Raw genomic sequence first — 22,670 nt, 5'->3', positions numbered from 1 at the left:
AACTCAGAGCCCCCTTTTGATAGGTTGGAGGTAGGTAACACCCAGCCCACTCGGCAAACTTTAACATCAGCACCCCCCCCCCACCCCAGCAAATTTAATCTGCCCCTGGCAAAGGGCCGTGAGGGACCGGCACCAAGTATTGGTATCGGGATAGAAACATTTCATTTGCATCAGATTGTATCGGGGACTTACGTCTGTTTTAAGCTGAAAGCCTGCATTTAAACCCACTCTGAGAAGGCTAGGTCTGCAGTGTAAATGACCTGGGTAATATACTCTATGCAGAACTGAGCTATGATCCACAGCATGGGAAATTTGTAAGTAAAGTCAGCAAACCCACTTTGCAGTATAACGCTCAGGACCATTAATGTTAATGAAGAGGAAGAGAGATCAAAGAGAAGGAAAGCTAGACACCAGGCTACCAGGCTCAGGACAATGATGTACAGGGAAATAATCAAACATGCATTAAGTAACATCATTTAACATAGCACAAGGCAAACAGACACACACATACACAATAAATTTACCATGTGAATTATCCTAATAACCGTGGGAAAATTATTTTTCTATTTTCTTGCTGCCATCTCCTGGCCGAATGTAAGTATTGCAATTACCAGAAAAGATCATTTTAATTTTTTTAAATGACAGTACTCGATTTTGGCCTACCAGACGGCAGCATGAAACGTGGAAAAAAATATTTCCCCACGGTCAAATCAAATAATTTTTAAACAAAGACATATTTTCACGATGTACAATGAACTAATAAAACATACATTTAATTATTCTAATATATTTGTTTTACATGGTACAAGTCTGTTTTTATTTACCATATAAAACCATTATACTGTGAGAAAGTATGTTTCTATTTTCTTGCTGTCATCTCGTGGTCAAGCTAAAGTTTTGCAATGAGGGAAAAAATAATTAAAATGTTTTGAAATGAAAAATTCATACAAATTCATAAGATGACAGGCAGACTACAGTCACTCAGTGTCTCCACCCTCCGTTACTGCTTTTCCGCTACAGGGTGTCGGGGAGCCTGTAACTGGGAACTGTGTATGTTTGCGCTGAAACTGGGCACTGTGTGTGTGTATGTATGTGCGCTGTAACAGGGCACTGTAACAAACACTGGTTTGTTACCAGATGTCTGCAATTATACTCCTGTCCTCTAAGGGTCAGTATAATTTCCTAGAGGACTATAAGGAGCAAGAGCCTATATAAGGGCAAGGGCGGCCATGTTTGTTGAGACGCAGAATAAAGTAAGTCCTTGTTTGAGGAAGGGGAAGTGTTCATGGCTCAATGTAAGATGTAAGATGTTTTTCTGAATGATAAGGATATATTGTTTGTTTAATTTAGTAACAATTATTTTTAATGATATACATGTGTATTTGTTGGGCTTAGCAAAAAGTGGGATGTATCATTTTTTTTATTTTCAGAAAGGACTTTTTTTTTCCCCTGATTTTCTTGCAACTGCCAACCTTCTCTTTCCGGCTTCACATCCTACCATTGTTTGGACCATCCTCACCTGGAAGAGGACGTTTGGTCTCCACTTTGGACTGTGCTATTCATTTCAGTTGTATGGTTATCCATCTCAACAACAGTTTTCTTCAGTTATTGTTAAATCATTATTTACATGTACATTTGCTGGGGTAATATGCTCACCTTTGTTAGTAAATATTTTTTGGTCTGTGAACTGATGGTGTATTTCTCTTTACGCCACCCTGAAATGTCTCTCCCTACGTATAGTGTGTAATAGGTTGGTTCTGAGGCAGGAATCAGCAGTGTTACATAAGTGGTGCCTGAACAGGGACCAGGGTTTAACAATTCATTGTATCTTGCATTAGTAGTGGTGTTGCCATGACTAGCAGCAGCCCTCAAGTAGAACATAAGAAAGAACATAAGAAATTTACAAACGAGAGGAGGCCATTCAGCCCATCAAGCTCGTTTGGGGAGAACTTAACTAATAGCTCAGGGTTGTTAAAATCTTATCTAGCTCTGATTTAAAGGAACCCAGGCTTTTAGTTTCCGCTACACTAGCAGGAAGACTATTCCTTACTCTAACTACACGCTGTGTAAAGAAGTGCTTCCTCAAATTTGTTTTTAAATGTTCTCCCGCTAATTTCCACTTATGGCCACGGGTTTTAGTATTTAAACTAATATTGAAGTAGCCATTTGGCTGAACAGCATCCAGACCCGTTAAAATCTTATAGACCTGGATCATGTCCTCCTTTAGTCTCCTTTGCTCAAGGCTAAACAGATTCAGCTCAGTTAACCTCTGTTCATAAGACATTCCTCTAAGACCAGGAATCATTCTCCTAGCCCTCCGTTGCACCTTTTCAGCAAAGGCAGCAATGTCCTCCTTAAGGTACAGTAGTATGTAAAAGTTTGGGCAGCCCTTGATAAATAACATATTTTGGTCATTTTTTTAATGGAAAAGATGTAAACAGTCTCTGTAGGAAATGGAAAAAATGCACAATATTTTCACCAAACATTGATGCATAGTTACTTTTTATGTCATAAATTGAACAAAGATAAAAAATAAGAACATTATTGTGGCACTCTGCAAAAATTTGGGCACCCTACATAATCAGTACTTAGTAACACCTCCTCTGGCAGATATAACAGCTTGCAAACGCTTTTTATAGCCAGCTAAAAGTCTTTTAAATTCTTGTACTTGGGATTTTCTCCCATTCTTCCCTGCAAAAGGCTTCTAGTTCTGTAGTATTCTTTGGTCGTCTTGCATGCACAGCTCTAAGGTCTACCCACAAATTTTCAATGATGTTTAAATCAGGGGACTGTGATGGCCATTTCAAAACCTTCAGCTTGCGTCTCTTGAGGTAGTCCATGGTGGATTTCGAGGTATGTTTAGGGTCGTTGTCCTGTTGTAGAAGCCATCCTCTTTTCAGCTTCAGCTTTTTTACAGATGGTGTGATGTTTACTTCCAGAATTTGCTGGTATTTAGTGGAATCCATTCTTCCCTCCACCCGTGCAATGTTTCCTGTGCCACTGGCTGCAACACAACCCAAAGCATGATAGATCCACCCCCATGCTTAATAGTGTTCTTTTCAAAGTGTTCTTTTCATGAAATGCTGCTCCTTTTTTTCTCCAAACATGCCGTTGCTGATACACTTGTTTCCAAAATACATCAGGCTTCTGTAGATGTTCTGTTGCATACTTCTGACGTTGGATTTTATGATGGGGACGCAGATAAGGTTTTCTTCTCCTGACTCTTTCATGAAGGTCTTGTGGAACAGTGCACCACCACTCCTGAGTCTGCTAAATGTTCCTGCAGTTTTTTTGCAGTCAAATGGGGGTTTTCATTTGTCTTTCTGACCAGCATATGAGCAGTTCTCTCCCAAGAGTTGTCTTGGTCTTGAAGATCTCATCTTGACCTCCATAGTACCCCTGAACTGCCATTTCTTAATTACACTTCTCACTGTGGAAACTGCAAGCTGACAACGCTTTGCTATCATCTTGTAGCCTTCTCCTCCATTGTGGGCATCACAGCTTACACAGCTGCTTAGAGGAACCCATGGTTGTCCACAAGTGGGTGTGCAAGGTTTGAAGAGTCAGTGTATTTGTAAAGCTTTGAAATTGGCGCGAGCTGACATTTACTACTCCTCCTTGGATTGCCACCTTATCGTGGTGGAGGGGTTTGCGTGCCTCCGTGAACCTGGGGGCTAGGTTGTCGGGGGCAATAGCCCCTGGTAGGGTCTCCCAAGGCAAAAAGGTCCCAGGGGAGGGGCCAGACAAAGAGCAATCCAAAAGAACCCCATGAAAAAGTATAAAAACAAAGTCCCGTTTCCCTCGCCCGGACTAGGGTCACCGGGGCCCCACCCTGGAGCCAGGCCTGGGGGAGGGGCCCGTTGGCGAGCGCCTGGTGGCCGGGCCTTGGCCCGTGGGGCCCGGCCGGGCACAGCCCGAAAGAGGCACGCGGGACTGTCCCCAGGTGGGCCCACCACCCACAAGGGGAATGTCAGGGGTTCGGTGCATTGTGGATCGGGTGGCGGCCAAGGGAGGCCCTGGCGGTCCGATCCCCGGCTGACAAAACTGGCATTTTCGTCCTGGTCGTGGAACGCTGGACCAGCTTTATACCCTTGCAAGGGTACTGGAGGGGGCCTGGGAGTTTGCCTATCCAGTCTACATGTGTTTTGTGGATTTGGAAAAGGCTTACGACCGGGTTCCCCGAGGTGCTCTGTGGGGGGTGCTTCGAGAGTATGGGGTCCGGGGTCCACTGTTGTGGGCGATCCGGTCCCTGTACGAACGGAGCAGAAGCTTGGTCCGCATTGCCGGCAATAAGTCGGACGTGTTCCAGGTGCGTGTTGGGCTCCGCCAGGGCTGCCCTTTGTCATCGGTCCTGTTTATCATATTTATGGACAGGATTTCTAGGCGCAGCCAAGGCGTCGAGGGTGTCCAGTTTGGTGACCTCAGGATTGCCTCGCTGCTTTTTGCAGACGATGTCGTCCTGCTGGCTTCATCTGCTGGGGATCTCCAGCAGGCACTGGGGCGGTTCGCAGCTGAGTGTGAAGCGGCAGGGATGAGGATTAGCACCTCCAAGTCCGAGACCATGGTTCTCAGCCGGAAACGGGTGGTTTGCCCTCTTCGGGTTGGGGAAGACGTACTGCCTCAAGTGGAGGAGTTTAAGTATCTCGGGGTCTTGTTCACGAGTGAGGGTAGGCGAGATCGGGAGCTGGATAGACGGATCGGAGCGGCGTCTGCAGTTCTGCAGGCGCTTAACCGGTCCGTCGTGGCTAAGAAAGAACTGAGCCAAAAAGCCAAACTCTCGATCTATTGGTCCATCTTTGTCCCTACCCTCACCTATGGTCATGAGCTATGGGTAATGACCGAAAGAACGAGATCGCGAATACAAGCGGCCGAAATGAGGTTTCTCCGCAGGGTGTCTGGGCTCTCCCTTAGGGATAGGGTGAGAAGTTCAGATATCCGGGAGGGCCTCAGAGTAGAACCGCTGCTTCTTCACGTCGAAAGGAGCCAGTTGAGGTGGTTTGGACATCTGGTGCGGATGCCTCCTGGGCGGCTACCCGGAGAGGTTTTCCGTGCATGTCCTACAGGGAGGAGGCCCCGGGGCAGGCCCAGGACTCGCTGGAGGGATTATATCTCTCGGCTGGCCTGGGAACGCCTCGGTGTCCCCCCCGAGGAGCTGGTGGGGTTAGCTGGGGAGAGGGAGGTCTGGGTGCCTCTACTGAAGCTGCTACCCTCGCGACCCAAACCCCGGACAAGCGGCAGATGATGGATGGATGGATGGAGCTGTTGCCATGCATCAGATCTAATGAGCTGATTAAGGTCTGAAACCTTGTAAAAAGAATCTGAGACTTTGGAACTCTTAGGGTGCCCAAACTTTTGCAGAGTGCCATAATAATGTTTTTATTTTTTTTCTTTGTTCAATTTATGACATAAAAAGTAACTATGCATCAATGTTTGGTGAAAATATTGTGCATTTTTTCCATTTCCTACGGAGACTGTGTTTACATCTTTTCCATAAAAAAAATGGCCAAAATATGTTGTTTATCAAGGGGTGCCCAAACTTTTGCATACTACTGTATGGTGACTAAACCTGCACACAGTATTCTAGGTTGGGTCTTACCAAGGAATTATATAAATGTGACATCACCTCCCTTGACTTAAACTCCACACACCTAGATATATAACCTAACATTCTATTGGCCTTTTTTATTGCTTCCCCACACTGGCGAGAGTAGGACATGGAAGCATCAACATACACACCGAGATCTTTCTCGTAATCAGCTACCTTTATTTCAGTGGAACCCATAAAATATCTATACTTTATATTTCTGCTCCTTGCATGCAGGATTACCTTACATTTATCTGTGTTATAGACACGGAAAGATTTGAGTACAGACTGAATAGGGAGGTAGAGTAAAACAACTTGTGGACTTAGATGCAAGAGCTAGGTCAGTCAATTATGGATTGTTTACAGAGGAGAGATGGACAATTGAAGGCTTTAATACAGACACGTGTTCCGCCATCTTCTACACCTGTCCAGGTTTCCCCATCTTTTTGTCATTCCCATCCATCTGGCTGCCAAGGACATCATTTTAAAATGCCCATTAAGATTGAGTTTCCACATTTTGGCCAGGAATCAGATGAAGATCCAGTGGCATATATTGAGAGGTGTGAAGAATTTAAGTGTTAGACCAATGAGCGATGTGGAAGTACTAGCTACAATGTCATCTGTTCTGTCAGGTACTGCTAAAGATTGGTGGTTGGCAGAGAGAAGAGCCATTGGAACATGGAGTCAATTTAAGGATGCTTTCCTAAGATCTTTTCTTTCCGAGGATTATGAAGCAGAAGCAGAGAGAAGAATCCATGAGAGGAAACAAGGACCCAAAGAGACCATCCGTACCTTTGCTGTACAGTACAGGGCACTGTGTCTGCGATGGAAGAATGACATGACAGAGAAGGATGTGGTACATGCTATTCTGCGTAATTGTAATCCCCGTCTGGCAAGCCTACTGAGAGGTACTGTTAAAACTGTGGAAGAGTTAATAGAGTGTTTGTGTGTGTGTGCGCGCGCTGTAACTGGGCAGTGTGTGTGTGTGTTTGCATAGATCACATTTCATAAAATTGTCCCGAAAGTGGAGTAAAACATAGACACACAAATACGCACATAAATTTACCATGTGAATTGTTCTAATAACCGTGGGATTTTTTTTTTTTCTATTTTCTTGCTGCCATCTCCTGGCTGAATGTAAGTATTGCAATTACCAGAAAATATCATTTTAATGTTTTTAAATGGTAGTACTAAATTTTGGCCACCAGACGGCAGCATAAAATGTGTGTGTGCGCAGTAACAGGGCACTGTGTCTGTGTGTGTCTGTGCTGTAACAGGGCACTGTGTGTGTGAGCTCTGACCGGGGTCTCCGTGCATGTGTGCACTGTAACAGGGCACTGTGTCTGTGTGTGTGTGCACTGTAACAGTGCAGTGTGTGTGTGTGCTCTAAATGGGCGCTATGTGTGTGCGCTGTAACTGGGCACTTTGTGTGCGCACAGTGTATGGGTGTGTGTGCTCTAAATGGGCACTGTGCAGAGGGGCCCGCGGAGAGCATCGGGAGGCCTCTGGGAGCCGGGAGCTGGCCACTGCCCATCCCCCTCCCCCCCCACCCCAGCTCCACCCCCACCGCGCTACACACCCCCCCCGGCCCCTCCCCCTCTCGCCGCCCCCACTTACCCACTTGGCCCGCCGTCCCCGTGCTGGCTGGGGAGGCTTCCCTTCTGCCCGGGCAGGAGGCCTGGCTTCGTCTGGCCGATTTCGGGGCATGTTGGTCCTGCCTGGCAGCCCGGGGAGTGCAGAGGGGCCCGCGGGGAGCACCGGGAGGCCTCCAGGAGCTGGCCACTGCCCATCCCCCCCCAGCTCCAACCACACCGCGCTAAACCTCCTCCCTCTCACCCACACGGCCCCCCGTCCCTGTGCTGGCCGGGGAGGTTTCCCTTCTGCCCGGGCAGGAGGCCTGGCTTCGTCTGGTCTGGTGATTTTTGACAAGTGTATTTGATTAATTACTTATGTTAAAGGTTTTGTAGTCTGATGAGACAAAGATAGAGATTTTTTTGCCAAAATTCAAAACACTATGGGCTTCCATCACAAAACAGGATAACACGTCAGTTTTACGGTAGTCTGGGCTAAATGTCAGTGAACAAAGAAAGTCCATTGAAACTCGGGTACCTTAAATCTGACAGGTTATACAGCTAAGCAAGAAATCCAGCTTTGTGATACATTCATACAGGCCCTATTTGTGGCCCATGTGTCAATTAACACCATATCTACAGTTAAATATGGTGGCAAAAGCATCATGCAATTGAAATTCTTTTCAAATTCTGGAACTGGGCATCTTGTGAAAATTGAAGGGAGAATGGATGCAACAAAATACTAGTGGATTTTATAAGAAATCTGATCAATTTAAGGGGAGCTCAATACCGTTGCAAGGCACTGCATTTGCGGCCAATATCACATCTCCCCTTGTTCTGGTTCTCTAGGACACAAGAACCAGACCACATGAGCGGGCACCACCTTCTTTATTTCACAGACACTTTGAGAGGAGCACACCCTGAAGTGCCCCCAACGCTTTGTAATGCTACATGCCACATATACACTCCGATACATAAAATTGCAATGTCACAACGCATTCGTAGTAACTTACCTTATACTATTTACTTATGTCTAACATTTCCAGAATTGAAACATTACAGTTACATTTCGTTACATTTCCAGCAGTGGGTTGTTATTATTACTGCATGTTCCTTCTGCACCAGTTAAACAGAAGTGGTTTAAAGTGAAAACGTTACATATATAGAATGAACTCTTGCAAGAGACATGTCCAAAGGCACTTACATGTACATTCTACAAAGATATATAGGGTGAAAGTCAGAGAGTGGGCCAGCATAAAGTTAGTGAGCCAGACCGGAGATGGAGGAAAAGAACCAGAAACAGTCCTCAGGTCTCTCACTAGTCTGAGTCCTTCATTTGGACTCTTCTGTAAATTACAAAAACATATTAAAATTAAATGGGGGTCAATCCCAGGATGAGAAATTTTCTTAGTAAAATATTTGCAAGAAAACAAAGGTTATTTGTTCTTCTGTTGGATGACAGGAGGTTGGGTTTTTCCTTCTTGTTTTCACCTGTGAGTGTACTGAAAAGGGTGTGGTCCAGTACTCACTTGGCCTGCTCCCATACAGTGGCTCCTTGATGCTGAAAATTAACTTGCCGAATGGCTCTACTGTCTGCTGGGCATTACCACAGTTGTGACACTTGGAGTTTTTTACATCACTGGTGATTACTAAAGAAATATCCACTTGGAAATTTGATTAGTTTGTCCTCAATATCCTGCCCACAGCAATAGACTATTGAAACGAAGAGCAGTAAACAGACTGGACAGTAGTGATGCGCGGGTCGACCCGTGACCCGCGGGTGTGGGCGGTTTTAGGCCAGACATTTTTTAAATATCGTGGGTGCGGGCGGGCGGGTCAAAAAGTTACAAAATGCATTTCATTATCGATCAAAATGTGTTGTAAACGGGGTAATATTTTTCAATTTTGGAGTTTTCAACTTGTAGGATAAGCTAGTTTGGTGAAATATCACGGTTAATTAAGTAGGCCTATGCTCTGCTCTACTTCATTTGAGACTAAATTAAGTTAAAAGAAGACCCAAGTTCTACTAAGTTCATTCAAATCTGATAGAGTTCTCAGATCTGATGTTACATCAGATGTTACAGTTTTGACAACTAGTCTGTTTTGCATACATGCGCGCTTGTGTGTGTTTGTGTGTGTGCGAGAGAGATGTCTTTCGTGCTATTTTCCGCATCCCTTCAATAAATAACGACGTAAAAATCGATCTTTCGGTTTCTTTGTTGTTGCTTGGTACACAGTTAATCTTGCATAGAATTGTGTCATCATCTTCAATCAGGGTACCTGCGGTCATGGAAAACCCTGGATAAGTTTTGGAATTCTTGGATAGAGAGGAAAAGTTATGGAAAAGTTTTGGAAACTAGCCTTGTTCATTTTTGTTTCCTGCTTCGTTCCGCAACGCGCTAATAGAAATGTACGAGTGGAAGTCAATAGTTAACTATTTGAGATCGCTGCTTTTTTGCTCGCTATTCCAGTTTTTATGGTTTTATTTATTTTTTTGCACGTATTTGAATTTTATTGATCACAGTTTCCCGTTTTTGACTCCGTTTGCCTCTACCATTCATAAGGTACGTATAATTTTAATATTGGGATTAATTTTCTTAATAATTGAACGCTATTTGCACATTGGCGAAAGTTGTCCACCAACTGTGTTTTTTAGGTAAGCAGATTGGCTATTATCGTACCGAAAATTGTAGTATTACTGTCGTGCCGCATGCGGGACGCGGAGCGGAGACAGAGGAGCGGCAGTCAGGAAATCGGGGAGCATTGTTTTTTGTTTTTTTTTTAAATAATAAAAAAAAAAAGGCAGGGAAACACGCAGTGATATTACAATGACCGGACTGGGGAAACAAACAAACGCGACTAAATACAGAGGACTAATGAAAACAACCAGAAACAGCTGATCACACGGGGATTCCACACTAGGTTAACGAGGGGGCGTGGCACACGGAAGGAGCGGACGATCGGGGCAGGACAATTACTATCGGAAACTGCATAATCATCAAATCAAAGCAAACTTGTGGGTTTTTGAAAGGTTTGGATCTCCTGACGGCTCGGTTTGGGGTTGCCGACCCGCGCAACACTACTGGACAGGGTAGATGTTGACAATAACAGTCAGAAAGTCAATGGCTACCGGAATTGTTCCTTTCGGGGAAATGACCGCAAAATGGGGCAGCAGTGATAGGTTTAAAGATGACTGAATAGTTCTTTGCCCAGGCTGAGAAATGAGTCAGTTGTTTTACTGGCTCCTGACTTACAGCGATAGATCAGAATGAATGGACATCCACTCTGAGACATGATGCTAGCGAGGGATGGCCAATGCTCCCATAAACCTCTTTACTGAAAGGAACTTTTGGACTAGTGGCTATATTCAGTTGCTGACCAGCAGATAATGTCATAAATGATCAAACATTACATTAAAGCTATGCTAAAACAAGGTAAGTATAATCTGGATTTAAAAACAGACTCATATGTTTTTTTAACACAGTGGGACTGGATGACATTTGAAGCATTCAATGTGCTATATAGGTTGTTCCTCTCACTTGAAGTGCCATTAACGTGCACAGGAGCGCACTACATAAGTGAACTAAGAACTTATAACATGCTAATCCCAGCACAATGTACCCTGGTCATACTACTTCTTTTCCATGTTACACCAACAACTATAGAGCTGCTTAGCAGAGATGCTGTTAAACTTTATTCAGGACAAAGGGAAGGCTTCGATTTCTATGTGGCGGTCATATAAAAGGCTGTATAAATCACAAATGGCAGCATTACAGTTCAGGCGAACATATTTAGAGTAATAGACTACATTTCCTACAATACCCCAATTCAAACTCACACCAAGGGAAGGGGAACTCTCGTTACAGCTACCACTGAGAAGTCACCTAACCATATAGGAAACCTTTGTGATGTGTTCTTTATTGCATTTTAACTAGAATTGTCTTACAAATATCATTGTATTATAGCAATATGTATTTATAATATGCTAAGTTAAAACTATTCTCCAAAAGACACCTTTATAACTATTTCTTGCACATAAAATAAATGCTCTCACTATGGTGGCTAACAGAGCAATATAATAATCCCCTGTAGACAGGTTTACAAATTCAATAATAACTGGAGACATATCTGTCATCTGATACATTCTTTCATTAACTTGTAACAGTCATTGTAGTGTCCCTTCCCCCTTTATCTAAGCAGTTTAGAGATGCCTAATTTAGCTTATGACCAATGACTTCAACGACAGGGATAATGTGCATCATTCCAAAGTGACTAGGGGAGGAGTCACATAGTGCAGGTCTTGTCCAGAGGCCCTTGCAAAGTGGGGGCTGTCGGCTGGGATGTGCCTGGCCTGGGAAGCACCAGGGGCTTGGGCCGCAGAATAGGAGGCCTGAGCTGGACTCCCATGCGGGGAGCCACGGCGGGCCTGAAGGTGGCTAAGGAGTCGGAAGATGAGCCAGGGCCACGGTATAGGGTTGCTGCCTCTGATGGGCGCAGGAGCAGGCTGCGGAGGGGGCTGTGAGGTGGCAGACTAGCAGGTGGGGGGGCGTTCTTGATTTGCTCCAACGTGTCCAGCACCACATCTGGGGCCGGCTTGCTTGAGCTTTGAAGCTCCAACTCCCGTAGCTCATTCAAGGCCGTATTCATCGTGTCCTCTATGTCCTGGACAGGCAGAGGGGAACCTCTCATTGAACCTTCATGACCCTTCTATAGCCACTTTTCCATGTGTTTATTTTGGGTGGTGGGCTTTACCCCTTTAACCCTATCCCTATGCAGGAAGCGGGTTTGGGGTCTGTCACAGCACAAACACATGCATTTTGCTAATAAAAAAATCTAGGCAAACATTGACAATGTGAAGTGAATACAACAAACAACTAAAAAAACAGACTTATTTTTCCAGTTTATATCACTGGTGATTTAGAATACATAGGGGCAGTGGTCAGGGATTATTGTTTTTTGTAAACACTAAATATGTGACAGGAGCAGAAAGATTAAACACTGACATTTTGTGGGCCCTTGGATGCCTGTGACCCTCCACTGACCTGAGCGATGGTATCTGGGTCTAGCGGCTTTCCAAGGGGCTCGGAGAGGCAGCCATACTGGCCTGAAGAGGGGGAATGGCGAATGGGAGGGCTCTCTGTTTTCTGGAGTGACTCGTGCCTTCCAGTCTTTCGCCGCTGCCCAGGGCTGTCCAGGGCTACCATATGGCGCCCCCGCAGGAGGTCCCTTGGGCTACAGGGCCCACTGGATGAGCCTGTCTCTAGTGGCCCAGGAGGCCCGCGAGTGGAAGCATCCATCCTCTTCCTGTGTCTGCATCGGGAGGCCGGAAGATAACAGACACATGGGTTAGATCCGGGGAAGTAAGACACTGATCCGGGCTGAAGATCTGGTGCCATAAAGGAAACCCTTTTTAATGGCATTCAGGGGGTTCTTCACTCACAAAAGAGTTGCCTTCTTTTAAACAACTTTCCTCTTTGATAATGAAAACAAAAAAGGCATAACTATGCAAGCTGATATCTCACACCAAGCAAAGAGAATTATATGTGATGTAGGGCTGAGCGATATGGCAAAATATTTCATCACGTAATTTTCATCACATCAATCAATATTGATAATTACCACAATAATCGCCATTATTTCTTTGCTTCAAGGCTGCATTTTTGCTTATAAACTGATTCAGAAAGACAACAAACTGAATGGAGATGAAATCTAATTTTAATAAATAAATACGAAAAAAAAAATTTTAATCACAGGGCATAACATTTAAAAAAGCCAACAGTATAGCTTGTTGCTGAACTTTATCGCTGACCACCTCACTACTTGTTCCAAGGGGCATGTTAGACACTGCTGATCGTTTCCACCCATCCTATATTGAAAATTAAAATGCTGTGTCTGGTTTTGAACTATTGGGGAATGTGATTTATGTCACGATTTTCTGCCCTGCTCAACAAATGTAATTGTTGGGGACCTGGGCGGTGGGGGTGGAGGGACATCCTGTATTTCTTCCGAAACTGGAAACCCTATTTGCTCGTATCTCTGGCAGAGATTGTCAACCTGTCTGTACAAAAGTGTCCATGGCAAAATGTTTTCTTATTGACAGTATTTTCAGATTTACCTGTAAATAAAGTTTTCGGTATAGTTTTGGTAGAGGGGCAAATCAATTGGCAGGTCGAACTTAATAGATTTACCTATAAACGATACTCTTGGAATGACAGCAATATATTCCCCAAACAGACCTGTCACCCCCCCCCCCCCCCCCCATTTAATCACTAATCCTCCCACACACCCCAAGTTCTGCAATTTGTAGAATTACCGGATGGATCATCTGGAACTGTGAAAGCCAATAAATGTGTTTTTACCTCATGTCACACAACAGGAACTGTGACCTTTATGCTAAATTAGCATGGGGGACTCAAAAAGCTCATTGGTTATGCCACTTTTCCACTGCCACCAAGAACTGAGCTGTACTGAGAAGAGGCAGTTTTCCATTGTAAATTATGCAAGCTGTACCTGACCAGTACTTACTAGCAGAACGGAAAGTGTGACTAAACTGAGCTGGCTGCGTCACCACCATCTGATTGGTCAAAGTGCATGCAGATACAGGTCACTTGCATTGGTATGCATGGACTATCTGAAGGAAAAAATGGCAAATTCTATATATTAATTCATTTATAGTAGTATAGCACATCATGATGTATTGATGCTTGGAGCTTGAAAATTTCCAACCTCCTACTTAAAAAAGTACTATAGGATAGCTGAATGGAATGGATTCAAACTGAAGCTTTATTAAAGCTAATTCCACTAGCGCTTGATGCCAACATAACACAAGGATTCTCACAGTTGTGCTCATGTAAATTAACACATAGTAAATCATGATGCACACCCTGTGAACAGAAAAAAAAAAAATCTCTTTGGTTTTAAATCACTGTTGCTCTCCAAACCCGCAAGAGCTTTACTGAGCCCTCCCTTCTGCAGTAAAAAACCAAAGCAAGCCTGCAACATGTTTATAATTCATTATTAAATCTGACCAGAAAATGGATCTTTTTCCACATGATAAAAACACTGTGATGTTATTCTGCTAATAAGTGCTGGCAAGCTTCACTGCTGGCACCCTCAATATTAGACAAAAATATATTGTTTATCGATGAAATTTTTTAATGCAGAAAAATGGAGACCCAACTAAAAAAAAGGTATTCATTAATGCAATTAACATAATTGAGATACAAAAATAATTCCATTTGCTCATTTTCTGCTACACTACTTCTGTCTTGTCTTTGCACTTCAGTGTAAGTTTCAAGTTGGGATCCCCTACCAAGGGGATACTGATGTATATGGTGTCCTGCTTATTGAGACTTGACCGACGTGGCATGGGGTGATACAGACCCTTAATCTGTGACTTAAAGCTGTGTAGTTCTTTTGTAATGGATGCTGCATAATGTGTGCAGTGTTCATGAGAATGCCCACATGCAAATGCAAAGGAAATTGCACACACACAGGAACACACACAAATATTATGCCAGATTCTTGCCCCTGGATCAGTTTCTTAATTGAGCTCATAATTACGCTCCAATTTATGGGACTGACATAAATATGGGCATTAATTATAATTTGGTAAAAGTTTTTCTAATTAGTTTTTCCAGGGTAGATATTAATCATGTATGATTAATGAGGAATCTATCTTCTGACTCATAATAAATCAGGAGCCATTACTCTTTCAGCACACATACACAATATGTAACCAGCATCCAAAATGAGATGTGCAGATTTCTGTGGCCAAGAGCAGACAGGTCGACTTTTATATAACAGTATGACAGATGGAACAGTAAGGGAGGCACTGTTTGTGGAGACAGGGGGAGACAGTTCACACAGAATGCCCCAAATTATGCGCTTAAAGGTTCTAAGAGGATGTCAGATGAACAGTCAGTGTACAAGCAGTATCATTACCTACAAAAAAGACAAGAATGAATAAGAAAAATGGACAAATTTGTTTTTGCCTTTCTGTAGAGAGTTTAACAGCTAGAATTTTTGACGAACTTAAGCATCGCCAGACTTTCATTGTCCAAGGTTAAGGAAGTTAAGGAATTTAATCATAAATTGCCAGTTCATATAATGCTTAAACTGTTTAAACTTGATTGTGAATAATAAAATAAATGGTTAATACATTCCCATAGGGGTTCAGGGTGTCTTGTGGAGGAAGAGGGTGATTTTTCATCATGTCAATATGGTTATGAATTCCATTCAATCTTTTTTTATTTCTATATTTAGACCCAGCTGACATATGAACCGTTCCTCCATAACATCAGTACAGTATACCTGCAGCATGACCTTGCTGGCAGCTGAGACCTGGATCAGTATAAAATATTTATATTCATAACAGTTCATAATAAAAAAATAATTATTTTTAAAATACATACTAAATCACATAATGTCACGTTACGCGGAGCAGGCGAGCTGAGCCGGACCGACAGGTAGACGGGTTTTATTAAGGGCAGACTGGCGACAAACACCAAACATTACAACAATACAATGACAGAACTGGGGGATACTGACTGAGACACGGACTAAATACTATAGACAGGCTGAACTGAACAAGTAACAGGTGATCCCAATCAGGAAGTAATACGATTTAACGAGGGGGGTGTGGCACACACGAGGATCGGACGAGCCGGGTGAGACACATAATATATACTGTATACGTTCCTACACATGCAGAAGAAAACGATCTGCTTTAGTAGTCATTCTGTTTCTTCTGCACTTGATTACCTCGAGATCTCTTGTGCTGTATCGAATATCTGATCTCATCTGACATTTCAATAGTAACATTCAGCTTTCTGGAAAATGTAACTATCCAGCAGCACCTTGATCCTGCCATGAAAATGTCCTACCCGAGTTAACTGCGCATGCTCGTTCGCTACTTAACACACGCCAATAAATAAATGCTGCTTTCGAGTCTCTGCCTTTCGAAGAAGTTTATATATATATATATATATATATGTATCTATGTGTGTGTGTGTGCGTGTTTGAGTGTCATACATTCTCGACTTACCATGTGCATGTGCAGTTTGAATACACGATCTTGCCTCAATTTTCACGCTGCTTTAAAACTTGGCTGTGTGCGAATTTAACAGTATCCATAGTTTGCATAACAGTTTACGTCTCTATGATCGCATTCTTATTATCTGTTAATAAAAATAAATAAATAAGATTTCTATGTACACGTTTTTACTCACGAAAAAGTGAACAGTATTTCTAATGATCCGAGCATAATGTTTGCATTAACAATCTAATACTGCACTTAGACCCTGGCTATAGATACATTATATGTGAAACGTAATGAAAACAAAATGTATAAATCGATAAAAACGGAATTTACTTAATTTTTTAGTGCTGAAAGTTATGTCGTGACTTCTCTATGCAAAGACTACATTTTATTCCAAGACACATTATATTGGAACACGCATGAATATATTATCCTTTCTGTTACCATTTCTGAAAATATCAGTTTTCTGAAGAATCATGGGTTATAAGAGTTTTATATTTTTTCTTTTACAAGTATGTGCTGCTTTGTGCAACATTATTAAATTTCCTCTGTTTTCAGGTGCTGTGTAACTAACGAAGCTAGTGGGGACATTGTGATTGGACAAAAAAAAAAAACATTATTCCAGTTAATTAAATAGCAACTTAATTAGTAAAACCTGTGTGATCCATTTATTGCTGTTCTTTTCTAAGGATATTTTTATATATACTTATTTATTTATATGCAGTGTATTCTATACTCTACACCAGGGGCCTGTACTACGAAGCGGGTTACTGGCTTATCGGGGTAACTTGTCGGATTTAAGGTAGTCTTGACAAAATGTAAATGAGCGAATACGAAGTCCATTTAAACTGTGGTACCTTAAATCCGACAAGTTACCTTGATAAGCCAGTAACCCCGCTTCGTAGTACAGGCCACAGGGCTCTTCAAATCTGGACCTTGATTCCAAATCCAATTCCAAGGCCTTGTTTTCAGTTCTCCTAGGTAGTTTAATAATTACTGATTCTGATTGGTCAGAGGCATCACATCTGGCTCACAGGTAAAGGAAGGCTGGAAAACCAGCAGTGCTTGGACCTCTAGGACCGTGATTTGAATAATAGGGCTCTACACAGTGGTCATCTTATATGAAATATTCACATTCCCAAATGTTTTAAATATGAAATGGACCTGCTGGTCTAATGAGTAAGGATGGGTTAAGATACTCAGAGATACATTCACTAAAGGGAAGAACATGGACATTTAAAGATTAACTATGACAATATGAAAGATAACTATATCTATATTTCTGTATCTTTAATAATGTCCTACCACCTTTAACAGAGAGGGGAGCAGATATTTATGTCGTGTTTACGTCTATAATAATGTCGTTCCATGCTTAACATAGAGGGGAGCAGATATTTATGAAGTGTTTACATCTATAATAATGTCCTACCAACCATAACAGAGAGGGGAGCAGATATTTATGAAGTATTTACATCTATAATAATGTCCTACCACCCTAAACAGAGAGGGGAGCAGATATTTATGTAGTGTTTACGTCTATAATAATGTCCTACCACCCTTAACAGAGAGGGGAGCAGATATTTATGGAGTGTTTACATCTATAATAATGTCCTACCATGCTTAACATAGAAGGGAGCAGATATTTATGAAGTTTTTACATCTATAATAATGTCCTACCACCCTTAACAGAGAGGGGAGCAGATATTTATGAAGTGTTTACATCTATAATAATGTCCTACCATGCTTAACATAGAAGAGAGCAGATATTTATGAAGTTTTTACATCTATAATAATGTCCTACCACCCATAACAGAGAGGGGAGCAGATATTTATGAAGTGTTTACATCTATAATAATGTCCTACTACCCTTAACAGAGAGAGGAGCAGATATTTATGAAGTGTTTACATCTATAATAATGTCCTACCACCCTTAACAGAGAGGGGAGCAGATATTTATGGAGTGTTTATGTCTATAATAATGTCCTACCACCCTTATCAGAGAGGAGAGCAGATATTTATGAAGTGTTTACATCTATAATAATGTCCTACCACCCTTAACAGAGAGGGGAGCAGATATTTATGGAGTGTTTGCATCTATAATAATGTCCTACTGTACCACCATTAGAGAGGGGAGCAGATATTTATGCTGGTAGGATATTATCACAAGGTAGGACAAAATAACAGATATGGTTATAAATTTCCGCTACGGGTAGGAAAATATTTTAGGTAGGAAAAATCGTCTTTACGCCTCCCTCAATTTTCTCTTTGTAGAGCAAGCTGTCCGCGATGGGCTGCCACCTATAGTGGTGCCCAGGGAGCTGGGGGTTAAGGATCTTGTTCAAGGACCCGCAGACGTGCTGAGGCTGGGTTTAAACCGGCGACCTTGTGATTACAGGCACACAGGCTTAGCCCACTGAGCCACACGCTGCCCCCACTACCAAATTTTACAGGTAGTAAATGCAGTCAGGCAGATAACTTTCACCAATCCCAGACTCACCTGTCAGACTGCCAGACAGAGAAGTGAGATTCATCACTCCACAAAGCATGTTTCCACTGTTCCAGAGTTCAGTGGCGGCATGCTTTACACCACGCCATCCGATACTTGGCATTGCACTTGGTTATGTGAGGCTTCCATGCAGCTGCTCGGCCATGAAAGCCCATGTCATGAAGCTCCCGGAGCACATTTTTTGTGCAGGTGTTAATGCCAGAGGAAGTTTGGAGCTCTACAGTTATGGAGTCAACAGTGTTAATGACTTTTACACACTATGCCCCTTGGCACTTGCCGACCCCACTCTGTTACATTACGTGGTCTGCCACTTTGTGGCTGAGTTGCTCTTATTCCTAAATGCATCCACTTAGCAATAATACCACTTACAGTTGACTACGGAATATCTAGCAGTGAAGAGATTTCACTAACTGACTTATTGCAAAGGTGGCATGCTTGAATTCACTGAGCTCTTCAGAATGACCCATTCTGTTTCTAAACCTGACTGCATGGAGAGTTGCTTGGTTTTATACACATGGTAATGTGTCAGAATAAAACACCTAAATTCAATGATTAACAGTTGTCTCCAAATACTTTTGTCCATATAGTGTACTTAAGAACATAAGAAATTTACAAACGAAAGGAGGCCATTCGGCCCATCACACTCGTTTGGGGAGAACTTAACTAATAGCTCAGAGTTGTTAAAATCGTATCTAGCTCTGATTTAAAGGAACTCAGGGTTTAAGCTTGCGCTACACTAGCAGGAAGACTATTCCATACTCTAACTACACGCTGTGTAAAGAAATGTTTCCTCAAATTTGTTTTAAAATGTTCTCCTGCTAATTTCCACTTACGGCCATGAGTTCTAGTATTTAAACTAATATTGAAATAGCCATTTGGCTGAACAGCAGCCAGACCTGTTAGAATCGTATATACCTGGATCATGTACCCCTTAGTCTCCTTTGCTCAAGGCTAAACAGATTCAGCTCAGCTAACCTCTCCTCATAAGACATTCCTCTAAGACCAGGAATCATTCTCGTAGCCCTCCGTTGCACCTTTTCTAAGGCAGCAATGTCCTTCTTAAGGTATGTTGACCAAACCTGCACACAATATTCTAGGTGGGATCTTACCAAGGAATTATATAATCGTAGCATCACCTCCCTTGACTTAAACTCCACACACCTAGAGATATAACCCAACATTCTATTGGCCTTTTTTATTGCTTCCCCACGCTGGTGAGAGTGGGACATGGAAGCATCAACATACACACCAAGGCCTTTCTCATAATCAGCTACCTTTATTTCAGTAGAACCCATAAAATATCTGTACTTTATATTTCTGCTCCCTGCATGGATTACCTTACATTTATCTATGTTAAATTTCATCTGCCAGGTATCAGCCCAGTTGCTAATTAAATCCAGATCCCATTGTAGCCTCTCTGCTGCTAGGTCAGTATCTGCTATTCCACCCACCTTGGTGTCATCTGCAAATTTAACCAGTTTACTGTATGTATTGGTGTCAATATCATTAATGTACATTAGGAACAATAGTGGTCCTAAAATTGAACCCTGAGGTACTCCACTATGAACGCAGGCCCACTGTGACATTGTGCCTCTAATAACTACTTGCTGCTTCCTGTCAGTTAACCAGTTTTCGATCCAAGCTGCTACAGTTCCTAAAATCCCTGCAGCTTTGATCTTAAGCAAGAGCCGTTTGTGGGGAACAACATCAAAGGCCTTCTGGAAATCTAAGTAGATCACATTGTTAGCCTTTTTGTGATCAATTTCACTTGTAGCTTCCTCAAAGAACTCAAGTAGATTTGTTAAACAGGATCTACCTCTCCTAAATCCATGTTGGCTATCCGTCAGATCCCTCATGTTATTTGCATCCAGGTAATCTACCATTTTCACCATTTTCACTTGGATTATAGCTTCTATTATTTTTCCAGTAATGCTAATTAAACTGATTGGCCTATAGTTTGCTAATATGCTAATATAACGCCCATATTAAAAAAGGGGATAGAAGTAATCCATTACTTCTATCCCCTTTTTTTAATATGGGTGTTATATTAGCATGCTTCCAATCTGAAGGTACCACACCCGCATCATTCTCCCCCCTCCCCACTTGCAACATACACACAGTCTCCCTAAAAGGCGTATTAGCTCTCTCCTTTAACTGATTGTTGTGTTGGATGAGAGTCAGTTGCTCCTCGAGGTCACGCACCTGGACCATGAGTGAGTCCACTAACTTACATCGCTCGCAGACGAAGTCCAACTGGATGCAAGCATCCAGAAAAGCAAACATCTTGCAAACACAACACTGATTACCTAACTCACTATGACTCAGTCCTTTACTCCCAGCCCAGTATATTAATATAGCGTATTTAAACTTTTAGTTGATCTAATTAACGTATAGTTAAAACAATAAAGTGCCAAGTACAATAACACTAAATTAACACTTGCGTTAAAACGGAACTTTTTTTAAAAAAATTATCCTACAGCGTCAGCGATAACAACCTTGAAATTAAACTTTTAAAATAACCAAATTAACAGTTATACCTACCCAAGACTAACTTCCTGCTGAACCACTTATAAAGCGAAGTTGCTCAAGGGAGGCCGAAAAACCACAAAAAAACCCTCTCAAAGCAGGCTGCTGCCGGAGCAGGAAAAAAAAGTGGAAAATGTCCTACCGGGTCCGACTGGTAACCAAGCAAAGCTCAGGAGCAACTGTCCTTTCCAAGTAAATGTTACCAGCGTTAGATAATATTATCCCACGGGTTTTTGCGGCGAAGATATGCGGACAGAAATGCCGCTCGCGCGACACCCAGAGCTATTGATAACAAGGACAGACAAGTACTCACGCAGACCGAGAAAAAAATAAAAAGTAAAAAATGAAACAACAATCACCCACGTAACTGTACTGGCAAACACTCAAATACAGTCAAATATACTTCCAGATAATTCCAGTCAACTGCTTCAACAGGCGCACAACACAAGTGCACACAGCGTCTACACCACTCCCGCCTTCTTCCTAGTCATTTAGTACACAGCTCAAAAAAATCCAATGTCAGAAGTGACCTGAATCAGTCACACATTAAAATCATGGGATACCATCCATCCATCTTCTGTGCCCACTTGCCCTGTTAAGGGTCATGGGGGTGTGAAGCCTGTGCCTGCCTTGTGGCCATACGTTCTGGGACCATGGGATACCATTTAGTCAAAACTAGAAGTGATCTTCATCAGTGAGAGAAAGCTTTGCAGGGGGTGGTGGTAACGAGGCTCTCACCCACCTGCTGACATATGTCTCTGGGGGTCTGTCAATCAGGGAGCCTGTGTCCTTCCCAGAGCCATTGCCATCTGTGACCTCGCTGTCAGCCCTTTGGCTCATGGTATCCGAGAAGGTGTCATCCCTGGGGTAGAGATATGGGTGTGGGGTGTAAGCTACAGCATTCCATCACTCACTCATTTAGCAGGAAGAGAGCACAGTCTTCCTACCACTCTGCCCACAAACACATGTGTGATCCTGACGCCATGTAAGCATCATCTTCCATTTATTAGCACAGCAGGTAGCTATGGATTCACCCTGACTGTTAGAGATGCTATATGCAGCAGCATGTAGTTTGTTTTTTCTCTTCCTCTCTTTTGTGTCTTCCTTTCTTTTAGACCAGCCCTTCGACCTGATTGGTTCCCTTGCCCAAAGATGATTGGCCAATCTTCCCTACCACCCCACAGTGGCGGATCGCTTCGGGAGTGTAGTCTTTATCACATGTTAATATTTACATGTTTCTATAAATGAGGTTACTGTGAGTTCCTCTTTGGAATTTCTTTTGAATATCTGTAGAACTCATTTAAAGGAAATGTAATGAAACCTTTAATTAGTAATGTTCGTAACGAGCAGAAGGAAATGCCACTGCTACAGGCGGACTTCATGTGATGCTCATCTTTTATTTCTGCCTTTTCTGACCCTTTATGCAGGCAAATAAATCTGCTG

At 42.6% G+C, this 22,670-nt stretch overlaps 1 protein-coding gene and 1 long non-coding RNA gene across 10 annotated transcripts in view; one reads left to right on the top strand and one right to left on the bottom strand.

The window, feature by feature from the left end:
• The window catches only part of LOC140588210 (uncharacterized), a 26,978-nt gene extending 4,308 nt beyond the window's left edge, over positions 1–22,670 (top strand). Inside the window, exons 2-3 of one of the 2 annotated variants that reach the window (XR_011989539.1) lie at positions 6,217–6,492; positions 22,343–22,670. This is a non-coding gene — a long non-coding RNA (uncharacterized lncRNA). Of the gene's footprint in view, positions 1–6,216; positions 6,493–6,726; positions 7,059–22,342 lie in introns of those variants that run through there. The other variant, XR_011989540.1, reaches the window with a different exon arrangement.
• The window catches only part of LOC111860956 (SLIT-ROBO Rho GTPase-activating protein 1), a 145,888-nt gene continuing 131,244 nt past the window's right edge, over positions 8,027–22,670 (bottom strand). For 7 of the 8 annotated variants that reach the window (XM_023845139.2, XM_072709861.1, XM_072709862.1 and 4 more), the window contains 3 exons: positions 21,970–22,089; positions 12,198–12,465; positions 8,027–11,817 (listed from right to left, as the gene is read on the bottom strand). In XM_023845139.2, coding sequence (XP_023700907.1) covers positions 11,440–11,817; positions 12,198–12,465; positions 21,970–22,089 — 766 coding nt within the window. In that variant the 3' untranslated portion in view covers positions 8,027–11,439. The remainder of the gene's footprint in view (positions 11,818–12,197; positions 12,466–21,969; positions 22,090–22,670) is intronic. The other variant, XM_072709863.1, reaches the window with a different exon arrangement.

Source organism: Paramormyrops kingsleyae, chromosome 3, assembly GCF_048594095.1.
Source record: "Paramormyrops kingsleyae isolate MSU_618 chromosome 3, PKINGS_0.4, whole genome shotgun sequence".
NCBI lineage: Eukaryota > Metazoa > Chordata > Actinopteri > Osteoglossiformes > Mormyridae > Paramormyrops > Paramormyrops kingsleyae.
Note: the sequence above shows the minus strand (reverse complement) of the source record. Positions and strands in the feature narration are given on the sequence as shown.